The 18,377-nt window shown below is 43.0% G+C and overlaps 1 protein-coding gene across 1 annotated transcript in view; it reads left to right on the forward strand.

Annotated features, from left to right (window-relative positions):
- The window catches only part of CLUH (clustered mitochondria homolog), an 88,468-nt gene that overhangs the window by 35,640 nt on the left and 34,451 nt on the right, over positions 1 to 18,377 (forward strand). The window contains exons 3-10 of the mRNA XM_081346568.1: positions 1,301 to 1,472; positions 2,892 to 3,035; positions 5,028 to 5,155; positions 6,699 to 6,853; positions 9,050 to 9,175; positions 10,193 to 10,340; positions 12,914 to 13,006; positions 14,635 to 15,329. Coding sequence (XP_081202694.1) covers positions 1,301 to 1,472; positions 2,892 to 3,035; positions 5,028 to 5,155; positions 6,699 to 6,853; positions 9,050 to 9,175; positions 10,193 to 10,340; positions 12,914 to 13,006; positions 14,635 to 15,329 — 1,661 coding nt within the window. The remainder of the gene's footprint in view (positions 1 to 1,300; positions 1,473 to 2,891; positions 3,036 to 5,027; positions 5,156 to 6,698; positions 6,854 to 9,049; positions 9,176 to 10,192; positions 10,341 to 12,913; positions 13,007 to 14,634; positions 15,330 to 18,377) is intronic.

The raw sequence follows: 18,377 nt of genomic DNA on the forward strand, positions 1-18,377 counted from the left end.
CTAACAACAACAAGGCTTCAGAGGAAAGATCGAGGCATACACAAACATGCTGGCTGGGGAAGTTCACACATCCTAAAAGTTGAAAAACACTAGCATAGACCATTCTGAAGAGAACCAGTTTGGTGTAGTGGTTAAGGCACCAGGCCAGAAACCAGAAGACTGTGAGTTCCAGTCCTGCTTTAAGCATAAAGCCAACTGGGGAATCTTGAGCCAGTCACTCTTTCTCAGTCCTAGGAAGCAAGCAATGGAAAACCACTTCTGAAACTTTGCCGGGAAACCTGCAGGGACTAATCCAGTCGGTTGTCAGAAGTTAACGCTGTCTAAAAGGCGCGCACACACACACACACACACACAAAGACACACAACATCCATTCTTTCAGAGAGTTTGTTCACACATTGTGTTAAACCATGGTTTATTTAACTAGCCACAGTTGACTAGGTCCATCAACCCTAACAGCCAAGTCTCTATAACATTATAGGCAAAACTAAACAAAATTTATTACAGTTTAGGAGGAGAGGCGGACACGTTTTAAAGCCATTGTGTAACTTTGCAGAGTTTAGTATTTGGGGGGGGCTAAACTATTGGAAGGTCTCCCATAAGCACCATTTTAGTTAACTTTTTAACTTTAATTTATGGCCAGTGGATAATATCTAAACCTATTGTGGCTGATTGGTATCCAAGTCCTGATGGAGCAAAATGTGTGATCCAAGCCAGACCAGTACATGGAGTTGCATGTCCAGAGGAGCCAAATCAAGCCATCTTACATATTCTTCATTACGTTTTCCTGATCCAAAAGCTGTGGATCATCATTTACAGAAGGAGTCGTATCCTTGTTATTTGCATTTAGAATTCTTCCTCTTCTGTAGGATTTGAGATAAAGACCGTATTTCCTCCTGTTTCTGAATTAACATGATTATTCCTCGGCTTTTTTTTTTTTTTTGATAGTTGTTTTAAAAAAATATTTTATTGAAATATTCCACCTTTTCTCCAAGAAATTTATTATTCAGGCAAGTGGCTGAGGAATTTGGGGCTTGATGTCCACATATCTTAAAGTTGCTAAGGTTGAGAAACACTAGTTTAGTAATTTGCTTACCTGTAGTTTTCTTAAGCTTGGATTAAGCTTTTATCCTTCACTTTTGTAGAGAAGATCTGATTTCAGTGTGTGTTTTGCTTTGAATGCCTGCCTTGTATATTTTGAAAACACTTTTCATATGCCCTGCAGAAATCCTAAAGGAAAACTGAGGACAATCTTGGACAGTTGTGATCCTCTCTTCTCTCATCTGTTCCCTGCTCTGCCAGGTGTCCCCCCAAGAGATGGTTCAGGAGATCCACCAAGTTTTGATGGATCGCGAGGATACCTGCCACCGAACATGTTTCTCTCTGCAGTTAGATGGCAATGTTCTTGATAACTTTGCTGAATTGAAGACCATTGAAGGCTTACAAGAAGATTCAGTATTGAAGGTAGTTGAAGGTAAGAACTGATATATAAGGAGTAGTTGAAGGCAAGAGTTGCTATCTAGGTCACGGTACATGGAAGGAAAGGTCCTTCCTAGGAATCCATCTACCCATTTATCTCTAGATGGTGTCTCCAGATATCGTTGATTCCAAGCAGGTTGGCGTGGAATTTTAGGGGAACTGGTGTATCTGGATGGGCCATTTTAAAGAAGGTTAATCTAACATCTGGTATCGGGGGGCTCCAGCATGCAGATGTTTCTCTTGATTTTCAAAAGATGGAATTGGTCAAGAAAAGTCTTAAAGATATGTAAGAAAATGTGAAAATAACACAACAAAAGGAAACATTGCATTTCTTAGAGTCCAGCAGCTTATAGTGGCATTTGCAATAGTTTTTAAGTATTAGATAAACCCATGCAAAATATGGATTTATTCTAGCAGTGTTCCAATATCTCAGGGGTTGCCACAAAGGGGGAGTCAAGTTATACTCCAAAGCGCCTGAAGGCAGGACAAGAAGCAACAGATGGAAACTCACCAAAGAGAGAAGCAACCTAGAACTAAGGAGAAATTTCCTGACAGTTAGAACAATTAGCCAGTGGAACAACCTGCCTCCAGAAGCTGTGAATGGTCTAACACTGGAAGTTTTTAAGAAGAGATTGGACAGCCATTTGTCTGAAATGGTATAGGGTTTCCTGCCTGAGCAGGGGGTTGGACTAGAAGACCTCCAAGGTCTCTTCCAACATCATCATCATCATTATTATTAGTTTGATAAAGTAACTGTATTTGTAACTTACAACATTAAGTTGTTACTTAATGTTTAAGTTGTTACTTTAGTTGTTACTCAGTTGAAACTGATGCACCCAACATTTTTAATATTATCCATTTTAATGTTTTGAATATTGCATTTCAGTTTCAAGTATCATAAGTCATGGTTTTTTTTAATGTAAGTAGAAAGATTGGGTATTAGTGTAATAAAGAAACAAGATAGCTGAATACAGATAGTCCTTGATTTAAGACTATGACAGAGCCTGCCAAGTACAGTCGTAAATCGCGACAGTTGTAAATTGGGTCATCACACAACTGCCCCAATTTTATGACTTTTTTTGCGGTGATCATTAAATGAATGCTGTGGGTTGTTAAGCAAACACATTGTTCGCTATGGGAGGTTTTTGCCCCAGATCATCGTAATTCATGCTCACATAACGGTGGGACACTGCAAATGACTGTAAACGTGGGTCAGTTGCCAAGCACCCAAAATTCAGTCACATGGTCATCGGGGTGGGAGCTGGCCATAAGAACTTCAGAGCTTGGTCGTAAGTACCTTTTGGGGAGGTCTATCGTAACTTTGAATGTTTGCTAAGCAACCTTTTGTAAGTTAGGACTACCTGTAGTGAGTTGGTTTTTTAAAAAACTTTTGTCTACTCCTCTGCATTCCCAGAGCCATATACAGTTCGAGAAGCTCGGATACACGTCCGTCACGTCCGTGATCTCCTCAAGAGCCTTGATCCATCAGATGCCTTCAATGGTGTTGACTGCAACTCGCTGTCATTCCTCAGCGTCTTCACCGATGGAGACCTTGGAGGTATTGAGAAATAGGTGCTTCTCTACTGAGAGGAACTGTCTTGCTTAGTCCTGAGCCATTGGGGTTTCAATGCAGTTCCTTCTGATGTGGCCCGCAGAGAAGGCGAGCCTAAGGCAGAAGCATACAGTAGCGTTCCAGGCGACATATGTGCGTTGTACCCTTGTAAGGATAGCTTTTCTATAACTTCATTAGCCAAAGCTGTTTAAAATTAATTTTATAAATTTTGGCTGACTTTAAATTCCTGTCTGTCATCCGACAAAAAATAAAATAAAATAAAATAAAATAAAATAAAATAAAATAAAATAAACCTCAAAGGGCAGATTCAATGGACCACTAGGTCTTTTGCTGCTGTTAGTTTTCTATGTTTCTAGGTGACTTATTTGTCCTTTCAATAAAAGCCTTGGTCATATTTTTTTAGGTGTTTGGGAAGCCTTTTTGTAGAATAGCAGCTTGGCAACTGTATAATTGTAGACTTTGGACTTAATCTGAGTGACATGGTGGCCTAGAGGTCTAGCTCTCGCCTCTCAATCAGAAGACTGTGAGTTTAGTCCTAGGTAGTGGCAGATATTTCTCTGGGCGCAATAAGTATTTGTCTGCTGTGAACATCACATAGGCATCAGGAAGGGTATCTGGCCAGTAAATGCTCAGCTCCATTCAGTCACCGTGATTCCAGCCTGATGCAAGGGATTGCAGGGTCATTAAAAGAAAAAGAAAAAAGACTTTGGACTTAATTGTCTTACCAGCCTGAACCTTCTGAAATGGTAATGCATTAGAGACCTTTTATTTGCCCTATTGACCAGACCCTTCCCTAAAATCCTGTCCTAATAGAACCACTGCAGAGAAAGCTCCTTATGGGGTTTGGTGGACAGGAACACTTTTCTGTAACTGCTGATTCAGTTATACAGCAGAGGTCTTCAAACTTGGCCCTTTTATGACTTGTGGACTTCAACTCCCAGAATTCCTCAGCCAGCGTGCCTGGCTGAGGAATTCTAGGAGTTGAAGTCCACAAGTCATAAAAGGGCCAAGTTTGAAAACCCCTGTCATATAGCAATAGGAATAGCACTTAGACTTATATACCGCTTCACAGTGCTTTACATCCCTCTGTAGGTGGTTTACAGAGTCCGCCTACTGCCCCCAACAGTCTGGGTCCTCAGTTTACCGATCTCGGAAGGATGGAAAGCTGAGTCCACCGTGAGAATTGAACTGCCAAACTGCTGGCAGCCGGCAGTCAGCAGAAGTCGCTTGCAGTACTGCATTCTAGCCACTGCGCCACCATGGCTTTTATGAATGCAGAATGATGATGAATTGGGGGGAAAAAACCACTTATTGCATACAGTTCAGCACCCTAGTGTCATCCCTAACATGAGCCTTGGTCCCGTTCTTTTTCCCTTTTAATCTATCCAACTTCCAGATTTGGGATGCAGGGAACAAAAAAACCTAGTCCGCATGAGACACTGCAAAGCACTGCTTACGAAGTGATTAAAGTGCATGTTTAAAACTGCTGGTAGAGATATCTTAAGCACTGAGGGATCCCGTGCTCTGCTTCCTGCCCTACTTGCAGGGACCTAGCTGGTTGGGGGGGGGGAGGAGGAGAGAGAGATAGGTTGGGGTGCTGCAGGGTCCCTGGGGTTGGTCGTAAGGGCAAATGTAGCTCAACTTTGTTCATACGATTGCAGTGGCGCTGCAGCAGCTGTAATTTTGAAAACTGGTGCTAAGTAGCTACTGGGATGGGGAGGCCTGTCATAACTGCCAACAGTTGTTAAGTTGTAAGTCATCCGTTGAGGACTACCTGTATCAGAGAATGGAAGTTTTCCTGCCTTTTCTTTGTAAGGGCCAACTTTCCAGTCCTCGTGGTCTCTTCTTGGAAGTGTGAATTGGACCACGGATGACAGGATGAAGTCATTTGTCCCCTTTTCTCATGTTCACCTGCTGGTGCTAATACCTCTTTTTTTAAAAAAAAAATATCTCTCCCCCCCCATGTTTTAATTCTAGACAGCGGCAAGCGGAAGAAGAAGGGTACAGAAATGGAGCAGATTGACTGCACCCCTCCTGAGCACATCTTACCCGGGAGCAAAGAGAGGCCACTCTGCCCTCTTCAGCCTCAGAACCGAGACTGGAAGGTAACATCCGTGGGTCTGCAAGCAGGGAAGCTGGTCGTCACTTCCAGCACTTGTTTCAGGAATGCCTGCTTCCACTCACCTGTCCCCTCCCGGATAAGGCCCACCTTTCCGTCTTCCATGCCAAGGAAGCCAACAAAGAGGCAGGCATTGCTTGGTCACAAGCACCGTGGGTATTTCCTATATAAATTCTTTCTTCCAAATCCTCATCTTTTTCTGGTTGCCGCTGTGATTCTGCCCACTTCCCATCCTGGGTGGGGGGGAATAATCCGGATTTTACTGGAGGACAAAAGATCCCAAGTGTGTTTCATGTTAATATTATGGGTTAACAATTTTCTGAATCCCAAGTACCTTCCCATAAAAGAGGCTGTTACTTATTCTTCTGCAATTGGTCACTAGAAGGAACAAAGTCCAGAGCTGGGTCCCTCTTACATTTAAACCACTTTTCTGCTAAGGTGCCACCAAGACTACATGAAGGATATCATAAACACAGTGGCAACAGTCGAGAGACGGTGGTTTATTCCACTGCACTAAATGTAATAGATAGCCCTTGAATTATAACTACAATTGGTAGCAGAATTTCCATTGCTAGGCAGTTATTAAGTGAGTCACGTCCAATTCTGTGATCTTTCTTCCCACGATTCACTGCAGTTGTTAAGTGGATCTCTTGGTCATTAAGCAAATCTGGCTTCCTTCATTGCCTATGCTTGTCAGAAGCCAGCTGGGAAGGTCACAAATGGCAATCACATACCCCTCGGACACTGCAACCATCATAAATATATCTGGTTGCTAAGCAGCCACATTTTGATCATGTGACTCAAGATGCTACAACAATCATAGGTGTGAGGACTGGTCATAAGTCACTGTTTTTAGTACCATTGTAACTTGGAATAGTCCCTAAATAAAGTTATAAGACAAAGACTACATGTAATTTGTAGTTTGTAAACTCTGGTTGAACATATGTGATGTGACTGAATCTCTTCATTCAAATTAAATCGTGGTTTAGGCAAATGAGTACACCAACCCAATCACTATTTCAAAATATTGTGCGCTGATAAAACACAAAATAATATCAGAGGCCACATTAGAGATGTGGATGAATGAAGAATTCTGGGAGTTGGAGTCTGTGTGTCTTAAAGTTGCCAAGGTTGAGAAACGCTGGTCTAAAATTTGAGACTTTGGAAACAATTGAGGACAGAAAGGCAAGTGGAGACAAAAATAATTTGGGAATGTATAGGAATTCTTGCAGCTGTCTCCATGTAAGGCGTAACATACCAACTGAGAGCTTTGGAATTTACCATTTTAATTAAGAATGTGTCTGGAATACAGATCCTTGAGTTATTAAATTATTATTATACCAAAAGGAGAGAGAAACCACAAAGCCATTGATTGATTGATTGATTGATTGATTGATTGATTGATTATCTAAATTGTTTACATGGTGATTTTGCTCTTTTTTTTGTCACTCCCAAAAGGGAATGTAAATCTGTGGCTCTTGCTCGCCTTTACATTTTCTCTCTTTTATCTCTGCCCATAACTCCTCAAGCCTTTGCAGTGCCTAAAAGTCCTAACTATGAGTGGCTGGAATCCACCACCTGGCAATCGCAAGATGCACGGAGATCTCATGTACTTGTATGTCATCACGGTAGAAGATCGACATGTCAGCATTACCGCATCCACCCGAGGTTTCTACCTCAATCAGTAAGTAGCTAAATATCTGGCTTTTTTCTCGGTTCCCTTGTCAAATGCCATATGGTTCGTTTTGATGCTGGTCTTTCAGGGCCTCATTTGGGGGGTCAATTCCATTTTTGGGACTCGGCATGTGTCTCTTTTTTGGGTGCACATCTGTCCTTTGAGCAAATGACTTCTCATTGATTTTGGGAGACAGGCTGTAGGACCTTGCATTAAGTTCACACTGTGGATAGAATTTGCCATTTCTGATGATTACCGCTTTTTTATTTGAATTTGGAAGATTCCAGTGACATTTTTGTTGTTCCTCTGTTCTAACCATAATGCTGTTGCTTATATCACCAAACTGCTCTTCATTGACAGAGGTATGAGGGCTGCATGAAAAGGACAGTGCTCCAAAAGAGGGCAAGGTTTGGGAGATCTTTTTTGAGGGGGAAAAATAAGGCATTTTAAGAGGTAAAAAGGGCCTCTGCAATACCAAAGACACTTATTTTGACCTTTAAACCAGGGGTCCCCAACCTATGGGCTGTGGCCCGGTCCTGGGCTGCAAGCTCTTGGCCAGCAGGCCATGGAAATGGCTGGCTGGTGTGCACACGTGTAGGTGCACATTTCCCCCCACTCACACTAGTGCCCATGGCCCTGTTTGCATATGCACATGGGTGCGAACGGGGCCGCCAGCAGTGGGCGGGTTGCGCAGGCCATTTACGCATGCGTGAATGGGGCTGCTAGCCGCAGCAAGGGGGTGCACGGCCGTTTGCACATGCGCACGCTGCCAGCACGTGCTGCATGAGCAAATGGGGCCACTAGTGCCACGCCAGTGCACATGGCCCCATTTGTGTGCGCGTGCACACCAGTTTTGAAGCTGCTCTCCTTCCCTCTGGGCCATGAGCCCGGAAAGGTTGGAGATCTCTGCTTTAAACTAGCTCCCATACTTGGTCCCAGTTGGGCCACAAAATGAATGCTGGCAGGTTGCATAGGGATCCTGTGCCATCATCTTCGTACCACCAAGTAGAGGAAAAAGGGCAGGCGAAGAGAGCACCAATTTTTGACACACCGGTAGTCCTAGACCAAGGGTGTCAAACTCAATTTCATTGAGGGCCGCATCAGCATTGCGGTTGCCCTCAAGGGGCTGGGTGGGTGTGGCCTACTGGGTGGGCGTGGCTAGAGTGCGTATGGCCTACTGGGTGGGCGTGGCCAGCTCTACATCGTCCGCCTCAAGGGTGCCTATGGGGGCCTGGGCAGGAGTGGGACAGATCTGAGGGTCTCTGGCAGAAGGAGGGTCTCTGGTCCAGGGCCAAGTCAGTGGGGGCCGTTCCCTCACTGTTTCCAGGATGGCTTCGCGGGCCGCATGAAACCACTTCGCGGGCCGGATCTGGCCCCCGGGCCTTGTGTTTGACATGTCTGTCCTAGACTTACAACCTGTTGCTTAGCAACTCTTCCCCATTACAATTGACCCGAAAATGGTGAGTGACAACCCAGATTCGAAGTTGCAACGGTCAGGCCCTCTCCCCAGTCACACGACCAGACTTCAGGCACTTGGCAACATGGACCTATTTATTGCCATTTGCAGCGTCCCTTGGTCACATGACCCTGTTTTACAATGGTTTGGCCGAAAACTGATGCTTCCACTTTTTGACAAAAAAACATTCCCCTAGTAAACCATTGGTTTGCTTAACAACTTTAACATTCGCTTAATACTTGCTGCGTTCACTTCATGACTGCTGCATTTGCCCCAGAATTGTGACTGATCCATTTTGTGACCATCATGACATACAAGCGTAATAGAGCCTGCCCATTCATATGGCATGGGCTACTCATATACCCAAAGAGCCAGGGGACCGGGGAGGATTCAAGCCCAAGGAGTGTTGACCGTGGATCTCTTTTTTGGGGGGAAATGGGATGTTCCTCTTGAATCCTGGACTTCCAAGCTATGGAACGTAATGCTTCTTTACACAGGTCAAATTGGCAATCGAAAGCAGAATTAGTGGGAGCCCGTTCCCCGTGAGAAAAGTTTGAGTTGAAAAGTTGAGTTGATCAGATGCCACATAACTAGCCTGTTACATCCAGAATCTGCAGAATCAAATCTCAGGTTGACTTCTGGTTTCCTGAATGCTTTGGTGGCTGTTTTTCTCACTTTGCCTGGGAAAAGGTTAGGCTGTTGCTAGCCGTGGCGTTGCCACTAAGTGTCTTCATCTTTGTTCCTCGCAGGTCCACAGCTTATAACTTCAGCCCTAAGCCAGCTAATCCCAGCTTCCTCAGCCATTCCCTGGTAGAGCTCCTGAACCAAATTAGCCCAACTTTCAAAAGGAATTTTGCAGCTCTGCAGAAGAAACGGTAATTTGTCTCTATTAGCCTTTTATAGTCTCTCTTTCTCTCCCTCTCTCTCCCCCTCCCTCTCTCTCAGACATGCACATTCATGTACCCTTTATACATTCCAGCTGAGGATCACTGTTTTTTTTCATTTGTTGTTTCCTTTTCATTCTTTCTGTTACAAGCATTTTAAAGATGCACAATCTTATTATTTATTTATTAGATGTTTATCCTGCCTTTATTGCTTCAAAAGTAGCTCAAGGCCGTGAACATACTTGTTACTCCTTCCTTCCTTCTATTTTCCCCCACAACAACCCTATGAGGTGGGCTGGGCTAAGAGAGAATGACTAGCTCAAAGTCACCCAACCAGTTTTCATGCCTAAGGTGGGATTAGAAGTCATCATTTCCTGGTGTCTAGGTCAATATTAATTTTATTTTAACCTGTGTATATTGTATTGTTTTAATTTGCCCTGTAAACCGCCTTGAGTCCCTCGGGGAAAAGGCGGTATATAAATCGAAATAAATAAATAAATATCTTACATGAAACTGGCTGTTTATTTATTTTTGCCTATTGGTTTGTAATTCTTGCTTTTTTGCTAGTAAAGCACCCAAGGCAAATAATAACATTGAAAAAAAACAGCGTAAATACTTAATACCTCATTTCAAAACCCACACAGAAAAAGCCTAGCTGGAGAGTTATTATTATTTAAACATGTATGCTGCTGAATCATTTGGGCTCTTGATAGCATACAACAAAATCAAGTACAGTTAAGAACTTCCACAATAAACTAAAACAAAACATCCATAGTAAAGGAAAAGACAACAGGTTTTGTAAAAGAGGAAGCTTGCAGTCAGTAGAGTTACTGGAGACGCTTGGATTTAAAGGGACTTAGACCTTTAAAAGGAATGAGACCCACAACTTTTAATTCCATTTTTTAAAAATATGTTAAATCTTAGTTTGAAATTTGTAGACCTGGTTGGGGGGGGTGTTTTAGAAGAGTAGCAGTACTAATCGTTGTGTTTCATTTTATTTCCAACCAGGGTCCAGAGGCACCCACTAGAGAGAATATCCACCCCCTTCCAAGTATACACGTGGACAGCTCCTCTAGCAGAACACGTCATGGATTGTGTGAGAGCAGAAGATGCTTACACCTCTAGACTGGGCTACGAAGAACATATCCCGGGACAGGTATAAAGACACACTGGGCTTTGTGGATTTCTTCATTTGCTTTTACAGGGGGTCTCTACCTTCCATTAATTCTAACTGTCCATGAGGCAGCTTTTTAAGTCTCCTGGAAAAAAATCTTATTTTGAGAACCAAACATCTTGAGGCCTGATGAGACCAAAGGAAAGCTGATGACCTCTAGGCCGTTTCTTATACCACCAAAAGATCCAAGAGGAGTTCCTCCACGACAAAGAAGAGAACAACGAAGCCATGTTGTCATTTATCCATACATTGCAGGAATATCCGAAAAGCTTAGGAGTATTTTTAACCAACACAACATGCGTGCACACTTTAAACCCAAGGATACATTAAGGCAGAAGCTCGTCCACCCCTAGAATAAAACAGCCAGACACAAACTGAGCAATGTCGTATATGCACTACAGTGCAGTGAAACACATGCAGATTATATATTGGGGAAACAAAACAATCACTTCACAAGCCTGTGTCACAACACAAAAGAACAAACCCATGAGGATAGGATTCAGCAGTCCATCTGCATCCAAAATAGAAAGGTCATTCTTTTGAAGTTAGCAAAGTCCACATTCTGGACAGAGAGGGCCACTGGTTTGAAATAGCAATACTACTTAAGACTTATATACTGCTTCATAGCACTTTACAGACCTAAGTGGTTTATAGAGTCAGCATATTGCTCCCAACAAACCAGGTCCTCATTTTACCGACCTCGGAAAGATGGAAGGCCAAGTCAACCTTGAGACAGTGAGAATCAAACAGCTGGTAGTCGGCAGAGTTAGCCCGCAATACTGCAGTCTAATCACTGCGCCACGACGACTCAGAAAGAGGGATCAAAGAGGCTAAAAAGGTAAAGGAAAAGGTTCCCCTGCACATGCGTGCTAGTCGTTTCCGACTCTAGGGGCCGGTGCTCATCTCCGTTTCAAAGCCGAAGAGCCAGCGCTTCTCCGAGGACATCTCCGTGGTCATGTGGCCGGCATGACTAGACGCCAAAGGCACACGGAACGCTGTTACCTTCCCACCGGAGTGGTCCCTATTTTTCTACTTGCATTTTTACGTGCTTTCGAACTGCTAGGTTGGCAGAAGCTGGGACAAGTTACAGGCGCTCACTCTGTTACGTGGCACTTGGGATTCGACCCACCAAACTGCCGACCGTCTGATCACCAAGCTCAGCGTCCTAACCCACTGAGCCACCGCGTATCTCTGTGAAAATTGAACGGTGGTGGTGGTGGTGGGAATACGACACCATTCTTGTTTAAACACAGTCTTTTCAGTAGTCCCAAGAAGGTTTCACACTCAATTGCGCTCTGATTCAAATAACCCTGAGAGTACAAATAATTCCCAGAGGCCTCAACGACTCTCAGAGAGCTAACAACTGACCTTCAGAGTGCTAACGACCAGATGACTGCAAAGAATATAAATCCTTCTATTCCCCACCATTCAGTCAGAACTGAAGAAGCTTCTTGGGTGAGAAGTGAAACGTTTTCAAGGAAAGAAAACAAGAAAGTCCAATTGCCTTTTGCAAAAGCACCTTTGGGAGAACATGACCCGGGTGATTGAGAATCTCCATAGACCAAAAAAAGCCCACAGTTTCACTGTACTGAAATAACTATTTTAGTTTTGAACTGTTTCATCTGTTTATTTTGACACACCTTAACAGCTCTTTGCAGTCTTGAAAGGTGCTTTTAATGCCTGATTTAAGGTTGTAACTCGGCTCAGTTTCATTTTAAGGTCTTTGTTGAAGTGTTTGTTATGTCTCCTTCCATTTGGTCAAGTGCTTTGAGAAGCCTTTTTAGGGACTACAACCCTATTTTTTTAAAAAACAAAACACTGATCCTTTAAAATCGCTTAGTGAATAAAATACATTATATGATTCACACGCAATAAATCATTGTTTTAACAGATCTTGGGTTAGCAGACATTTCTCATTTGGAAACTGTTCACATTTAACATACCATTTGTTGTTTTTGATGTAGTCTGGATTTTTTTTCCATCTTTGTTAATCACTGTCATTTGTGTCAATTTACAATAATACAAATTATAGAAATCAACGCAAATTGCATTTAAGTGACATGTACCCACTCTCTTCAAATTACTCAAAACAATTTACTGTAGTATTTTAAGAGCTGCTCAATTATGTTTACACACGAGGTAATAATGTAGATGCAAAAAAATCACTTCCTGCCTTCTTAAAATAGAAGTTGCTCTGTGAGTGAGATGGGGTTTCCCCCCCCCTAAATTTGATACATAAATTTAAAAAAGGAATAAAAAGCTCACAAATTCTTCTCTTGCAAATGAGCCACGTGCCTGGTTTTACTGCTGAGAAGCCACCATTTCCTGATCCATTTGAACTGGCAAGGCACAGATAATCCTGGTTAATATGGTAGAATAAAATACAAGAGCTCAGCTCAAAAGGGAAATGTGGTTTCAAACAGCCAGAAACAAATTCAGCGAACCAGAGAGGATACCAGATTGCCATCTTCTGTATTTCTGCCCGACATTGGAAAGTTGCTTTCTTTGCGTGCTTGCATTTAATATATTTAGCCTCTTCCCCCATCTCCTTTCAGACCAGAGATTGGAATGAAGAATTGCAGACAACCCGAGAACTGCCACGAAAAAATCTGCCGGAAAGGTTGTTGAGGGAACGAGCGATCTTTAAGGTAAATTTCAAACCCTGCAGGGAAATAGACAAATCCAGAAAGGAGACGACAACAAAAAAAGCACAACCACAAGTTTCTAGTCCTTATCGTTAGGAAGGATGACACCTAAGACAAATTTTATTTTTTGCGCTCAGTGCTTAGAAATACTAAATGGAAACTGGAAAACTGTCTAGTGAGGCTGCTTTTCAGCAAGACCGTGGAATCTGATTTAAGGCAAGACACAGTAGTAGAACTGCCAGCCCTACAAGATTAATTTACTTCCTTTGGTCAATAATTAAAGTTTACACGACTAATCCCCTTCCAGAAGTCGGTTGAAATAAGCACTCTATTGCTGAAAGCAAAGGTAAATTGCAAAAGGCTGGATATTTCTTGCATAAGAGGTGACTGCGGCTGTTTTAGTCCCAAACTCCTGAGATTCCCATGAAGAAAGAGATCATAAGTTAGCGGTCAAAGGTTAGCGGTTTGTAGTTTGGCACACCAAAAGTTCTAAGGTTAATCCTTAGCTTCCCTAGTTAAATTCCAGATAATGGGAGATGCAAATAGTCTGTCTGATTAAGAGCAAAAGAGCAGAATCCTAGCTTAGCATCAGAACTGCTACTTTGTCCAAAGTTCAGTCAATAGTGTCTCCAAGGAGACTTTGAGGGAATAGTAATGGCCACGACCAGTCAAGATAGGCCAAGAATTTGCAGCCTAAAACCACTGGATTGCAACTTTTACAAGACCTTGCTCAGACTATGCTGGTTGGAATTGGTGGAAGGTGAAATTACGTACATCTGGTAGCCACCAGGTGCCCAGCTTCAGCTGTAGGAAGAATCAAGCTAGTTCAGTCTTTCTTGCTCAGCCTTGGCAACTGGTACCTTTAAGATTTGTGGACTTCAACTCCCAGAATTCCCTAGCCAGCATGACAGTAGAAGTACACGTATAGTAGAAGCTCATCCGCAGCCTGAGTTCTGGGGTTAGAAGTCCATGCGTCTTACGGTTGCCAAGATTGAAAAGCACCAAGCTAGATGAATCACACCAGCTTCTAAATTCCTGTTGTTGATGCAGTGAACAATTTAGTCTTCTTCAGTTAGCGTTAGGGCCCTAGTTCCTGACCCTGGGTCTGTATATTGGAGGCCTAGAATGTAAATAATAAGAAGAATTAAAATGAGGTCCCCTTTTTCAAAATGTTATTTCATGATAGTATTTTCTTTGTTATATGCTGCAGGTTGACAGGGCGGAATCCAAGAAAAAGCTTTTCTCTTTTCATTGTGATCTTGGTATATCTGGGAGGATTACTTTTTTAATTTATTTATTTTTAATGTACAATTACAAGAATGAAAAAAATCAAGCATATAAATGCAAATAAAACATTATAAACAGTATAAACAAAGGATTGTTGTAGGGAAAATAGTAGGCTATATGCCACCTTGAGTTGCTTAAAAATAAAACTAAGATTGAAAGGGGAAGGAAGGAAGGAAGGAAGGAAGGAAGGAAGGAAGTTAGGAAGGAAGTTGTAACTTCAAACAGTCACTGAATGAACTTTGTAAGTCGAGGACTACCAGTACTTGGAAACTAGAAATGCCTAAATTAAGGAATGCCACTATTCTCATAATCTAGTCATCATTTGATTGTTTCGCCCATCCCAGGTTCACAGTGACTTCACCGCAGCGGCCACCAGAGGTGCAATGGCAGTCATTGATGGCAACGTGATGGCCATCAATCCGAGTGAGGAAACCAAGATGCAGATGTTTATCTGGAACAACATCTTCTTCAGCCTGGGTTTTGACGTCCGGGACCACTATAAGGACTTTGGAGGAGATGTGGCTGCTTACGTGGCCCCAACCAATGACCTCAATGGGGTCCGGACATACAATGCTGTGGACATTGAAGGACTGTATACCCTGGGCACAGTGGTGGTGGACTACCGGGGGTACCGGGTGACAGCTCAGTCCATCATTCCAGGCATTCTGGAACGGGAGCAGGAACAGAGCGTCATCTACGGCTCCATAGACTTTGGCAAGACAGTTGTCTCCCACCCCAAGTATCTGGAGCTGCTGGAGAAAACCAGCCGGCCGTTGAAGATCCAGAAGCACCTGGTCCTAAATGACAAGAGCGAGGAGGTGGAGTTATGTTCATCTGTGGAATGCAAGGGGATCATTGGCAACGACGGGCGCCATTACATCCTGGACTTGCTCCGCACCTTTCCCCCCGACCTGAATTTTCTACCGGTGGAGGGGGAAGAAATGCCCGAAGAATGTCAGAAGATGGGCTTCCCCAAGCAGCATCGACACAAGCTTTGTTGTCTCCGGCAAGAACTAGTCGATGCCTTTGTGGAACATAGGTGAATCCCCTTGGTATTTCTTTCTCTTTCGCTCCCTGAGTTTGCTCCCATCGTACCACAGGTGACCGCAGTTGAGCCCAAAATGTCCATTTGGTCTAAGCAAGACTAAGTGAATGAGTGGATTTTGCCCTATTTTACAACCTTTCTTGCCACAATTGTTAAGCGAATCACTACAGTTTAAGTTAGTGCAAGTAGTCCTCGACTTACAACAGTTCATTTAGTGACCATTCAAAGTGACACGGTCATTGAAAAAAGCGACCCGTGACCATTTTTCACATTTACAACTGTTGCTCCCTAGGTTTGCTTTCATCTTACCACAGGTGACCGCAGTTGAGCCCAAAATGTCCATTTTGTCCATTAGTCTATTTAGTTTAAGCAATGACAAGGTCACTGAAAAAAGTGACCTGTGACCATTTTTCATATTTGCAACTGTTGCAGCATTCCCATGGTCACGCGATCAAAATTCAGCTGCTTGACAACTGACTCGTACTTATGACAGTTGCAGTGTCCCGGGGTGATGTGTTCAGCTTTTGTGACCGTCTGACAAGCGAAGTCAATGAGGAAGCCAAATTCACTTGACAACCGGGTGACTAACTTAACCACTGCAGTGATTCCCTTAACCACTGTGGCAAGAAAGGTCATATAATGGGGCAAAACTCACCAAATGTCTCGCTTAGCAACAGAAATTTTGGGCTCAATGGAGGTTGTAAATTGACGACTACCTGTACCATGGTTGTTAAGTGAATCTGGCTTCCCCATTGAGTTTGCCTGTCAGAAGGTCACAAGAGGGGATCAATGTCACCCCAGGACATTGCAACCGTCATAAATACATGGCAGTCGCCAAGCGTCCTAATTTTGATCACGTGACCGCGGGGATGCTGCAACCGTTGCAAGCGTGAAAGACAATTACAAGTCAGTTTTTTCAGTGTCCTTGTAACTTCAAATGGTCGCTAAGCGAATGGTTATAACTTGAGGACTACCTGTACTGTTTGCTTGGATATATAACCCTATTTATTTATTATTAATTAAACCTGCATGCCGCCCATCTCGTCAGAGGCAACTCCAGGCGGCTTACAGACATTCAGTTAATTCGCCCTATGAAACATTAAAACAATAAATTAAGGATCATAGGTTCAAAATTCAATTAAATTAAAACTAAGCAGGAAGGGGGGAGAGAGAGAGGGAGAAAAGGCCACACAGGAAGATGGTGGGGTGTTTTCTATCAGGCACCGCCCGAGTGCCACAGCCCCATTGGGGCCTCAGGCTAGTTGGCACAAGGTTTTCTTCGCCACTTTTCAGAAGCCTTCAATTTTATTTTAAGAAAAAATTCAGCTTAATATCTTCCAGGGTTCCCCCACAAAACCTCAAGACATCAGCCAACTTCAGCACCAGTGTAGTTTTGTGAGGTGAAGTTATTTGAACACAGCCCAAAGAATTCCAGTTTCAGATCCCCATTCAGCGAGGAGACTCGGCTTAATTAATAATCAGATTAAGACTTAGCAGTTGCATTCGCACAGCATCCTGTGGGTGGCTTATCTTAACCCCCAGTTCTTTGGTGACCTAGCAGGTTGTGTGAATTCAGTCATTTTTGTCAGCTGAGGGGTGCATCTATTGCACAAACCTTGAGAACAGGTTATTTCAGATATTAAATGCATTGTCAGAAAATAGCCAGCATTTCTGTTGGACCTACCTCCCAAAAATGTTGTGGAAATCAAATTAAGAAAGACCTCCCTTGAGTTCTCGGAGGGAAGAGGCAATAAAAATGTAATAGCTAAATAATAAATAATAATTTACTCCATACTTGCTATGTTGGACCTCCAAGGCATTTTTTTTCAACATTAAGGGAGTAGAAGGTCTAGGAATCCTTTGAGCTTTCTATTGCCTTTGTTACTCTTTGACGGAGTTCCCCAAATGTCCCAAACCTTGAAACTAGGCTAGCAAACTTGCTGTGCCCAAAATCAACTAAATCATAGCTTAAAGCAATGTGTAGCTGGTACAACATGTTCAGTCTCCCAATCTCATTTTAACCTAGTTTATTGTTATGAACCCAGTTACAGGTAGTGCTTGATTTACAACCACAAATGGGAACAGGATTTTCTGTTGCTAAGCAAGGCAGTTGCTAAGAGAGTTCACGACCTTCTTGGCAACAGTTATTAAGCTAATCTCTGCAGCTGTTAAATACAATCAGGCCGTCCTTAAGCAATCCAGCTTCCGCTATTGCAGGGGTCTTCAAACTTGGCCCTTTCATGACTTGTGGACTTCAACTCCCAGAATTCCTCAGCCAGGCATGCTGGCTGAGGAATTCTGGGAGTTGAAGTCCACAAGTCATAAAAGGGCCAAGTTTGAAGACCCATGCGCTATTGTCTTTGCTTCTCAGTGATTGGCTGGGAAGGTTGCAAATGATGATCAGGTGATCCCAAAGTGCTGCAACCATTGTAAATATATGCTGGTTGCCATGGGCCTGAATTTTGGTCATGGGCAGGGATAGGCAACCTTGGCTCTTTTATGTCTCATGGACTTCAACTCCCAGAATTCCTGACCCAGCTATGGAGCCAGCTGGCTCAGGAATTTTGGGAGTTGAAGTCCATGAGTCATAAAAGAGCCAAGGTTGCCTACCCCTGGTCATGGGGATGCTGGAGTGGTCATAAGTGCGAAGTCATAAGTCACTTCAGTTTTGTTGTAATTTTGAACAGTCGCTAAATGAATGGTGGTAACCTGAGGACTACCTGTATTCTCTTTGATTAGGAGTTGCAGGTTATAGTTGAGGTTTTGTTTAGGATACATTTGGAGCTCTCTTAATTGTGCAATAGTTAGGCTAACTGTTCACAGATCTTAAGGGGGCATTTCTATTTTGAAAATGTTTGTTGCCGAAATACCAGCTGAAGCTTCCCGGAAGCTCACAAAGCAATTAAATTTTAAAGTCATTAATTCAAAAGATAATGAAGAGGAGACCTAAGAGGGGGAAAAACCCACCAGAAATACATTACTTTACAGGTCTTGCCTGTGTGTATTGTTAAATTTATAATTACATAGCAAAGGGAGGAAATA

Source organism: Vipera berus (genome assembly GCF_964194415.1).
Source record: "Vipera berus genome assembly, chromosome: 1".
Lineage (NCBI taxonomy): Eukaryota > Metazoa > Chordata > Lepidosauria > Squamata > Viperidae > Vipera > Vipera berus.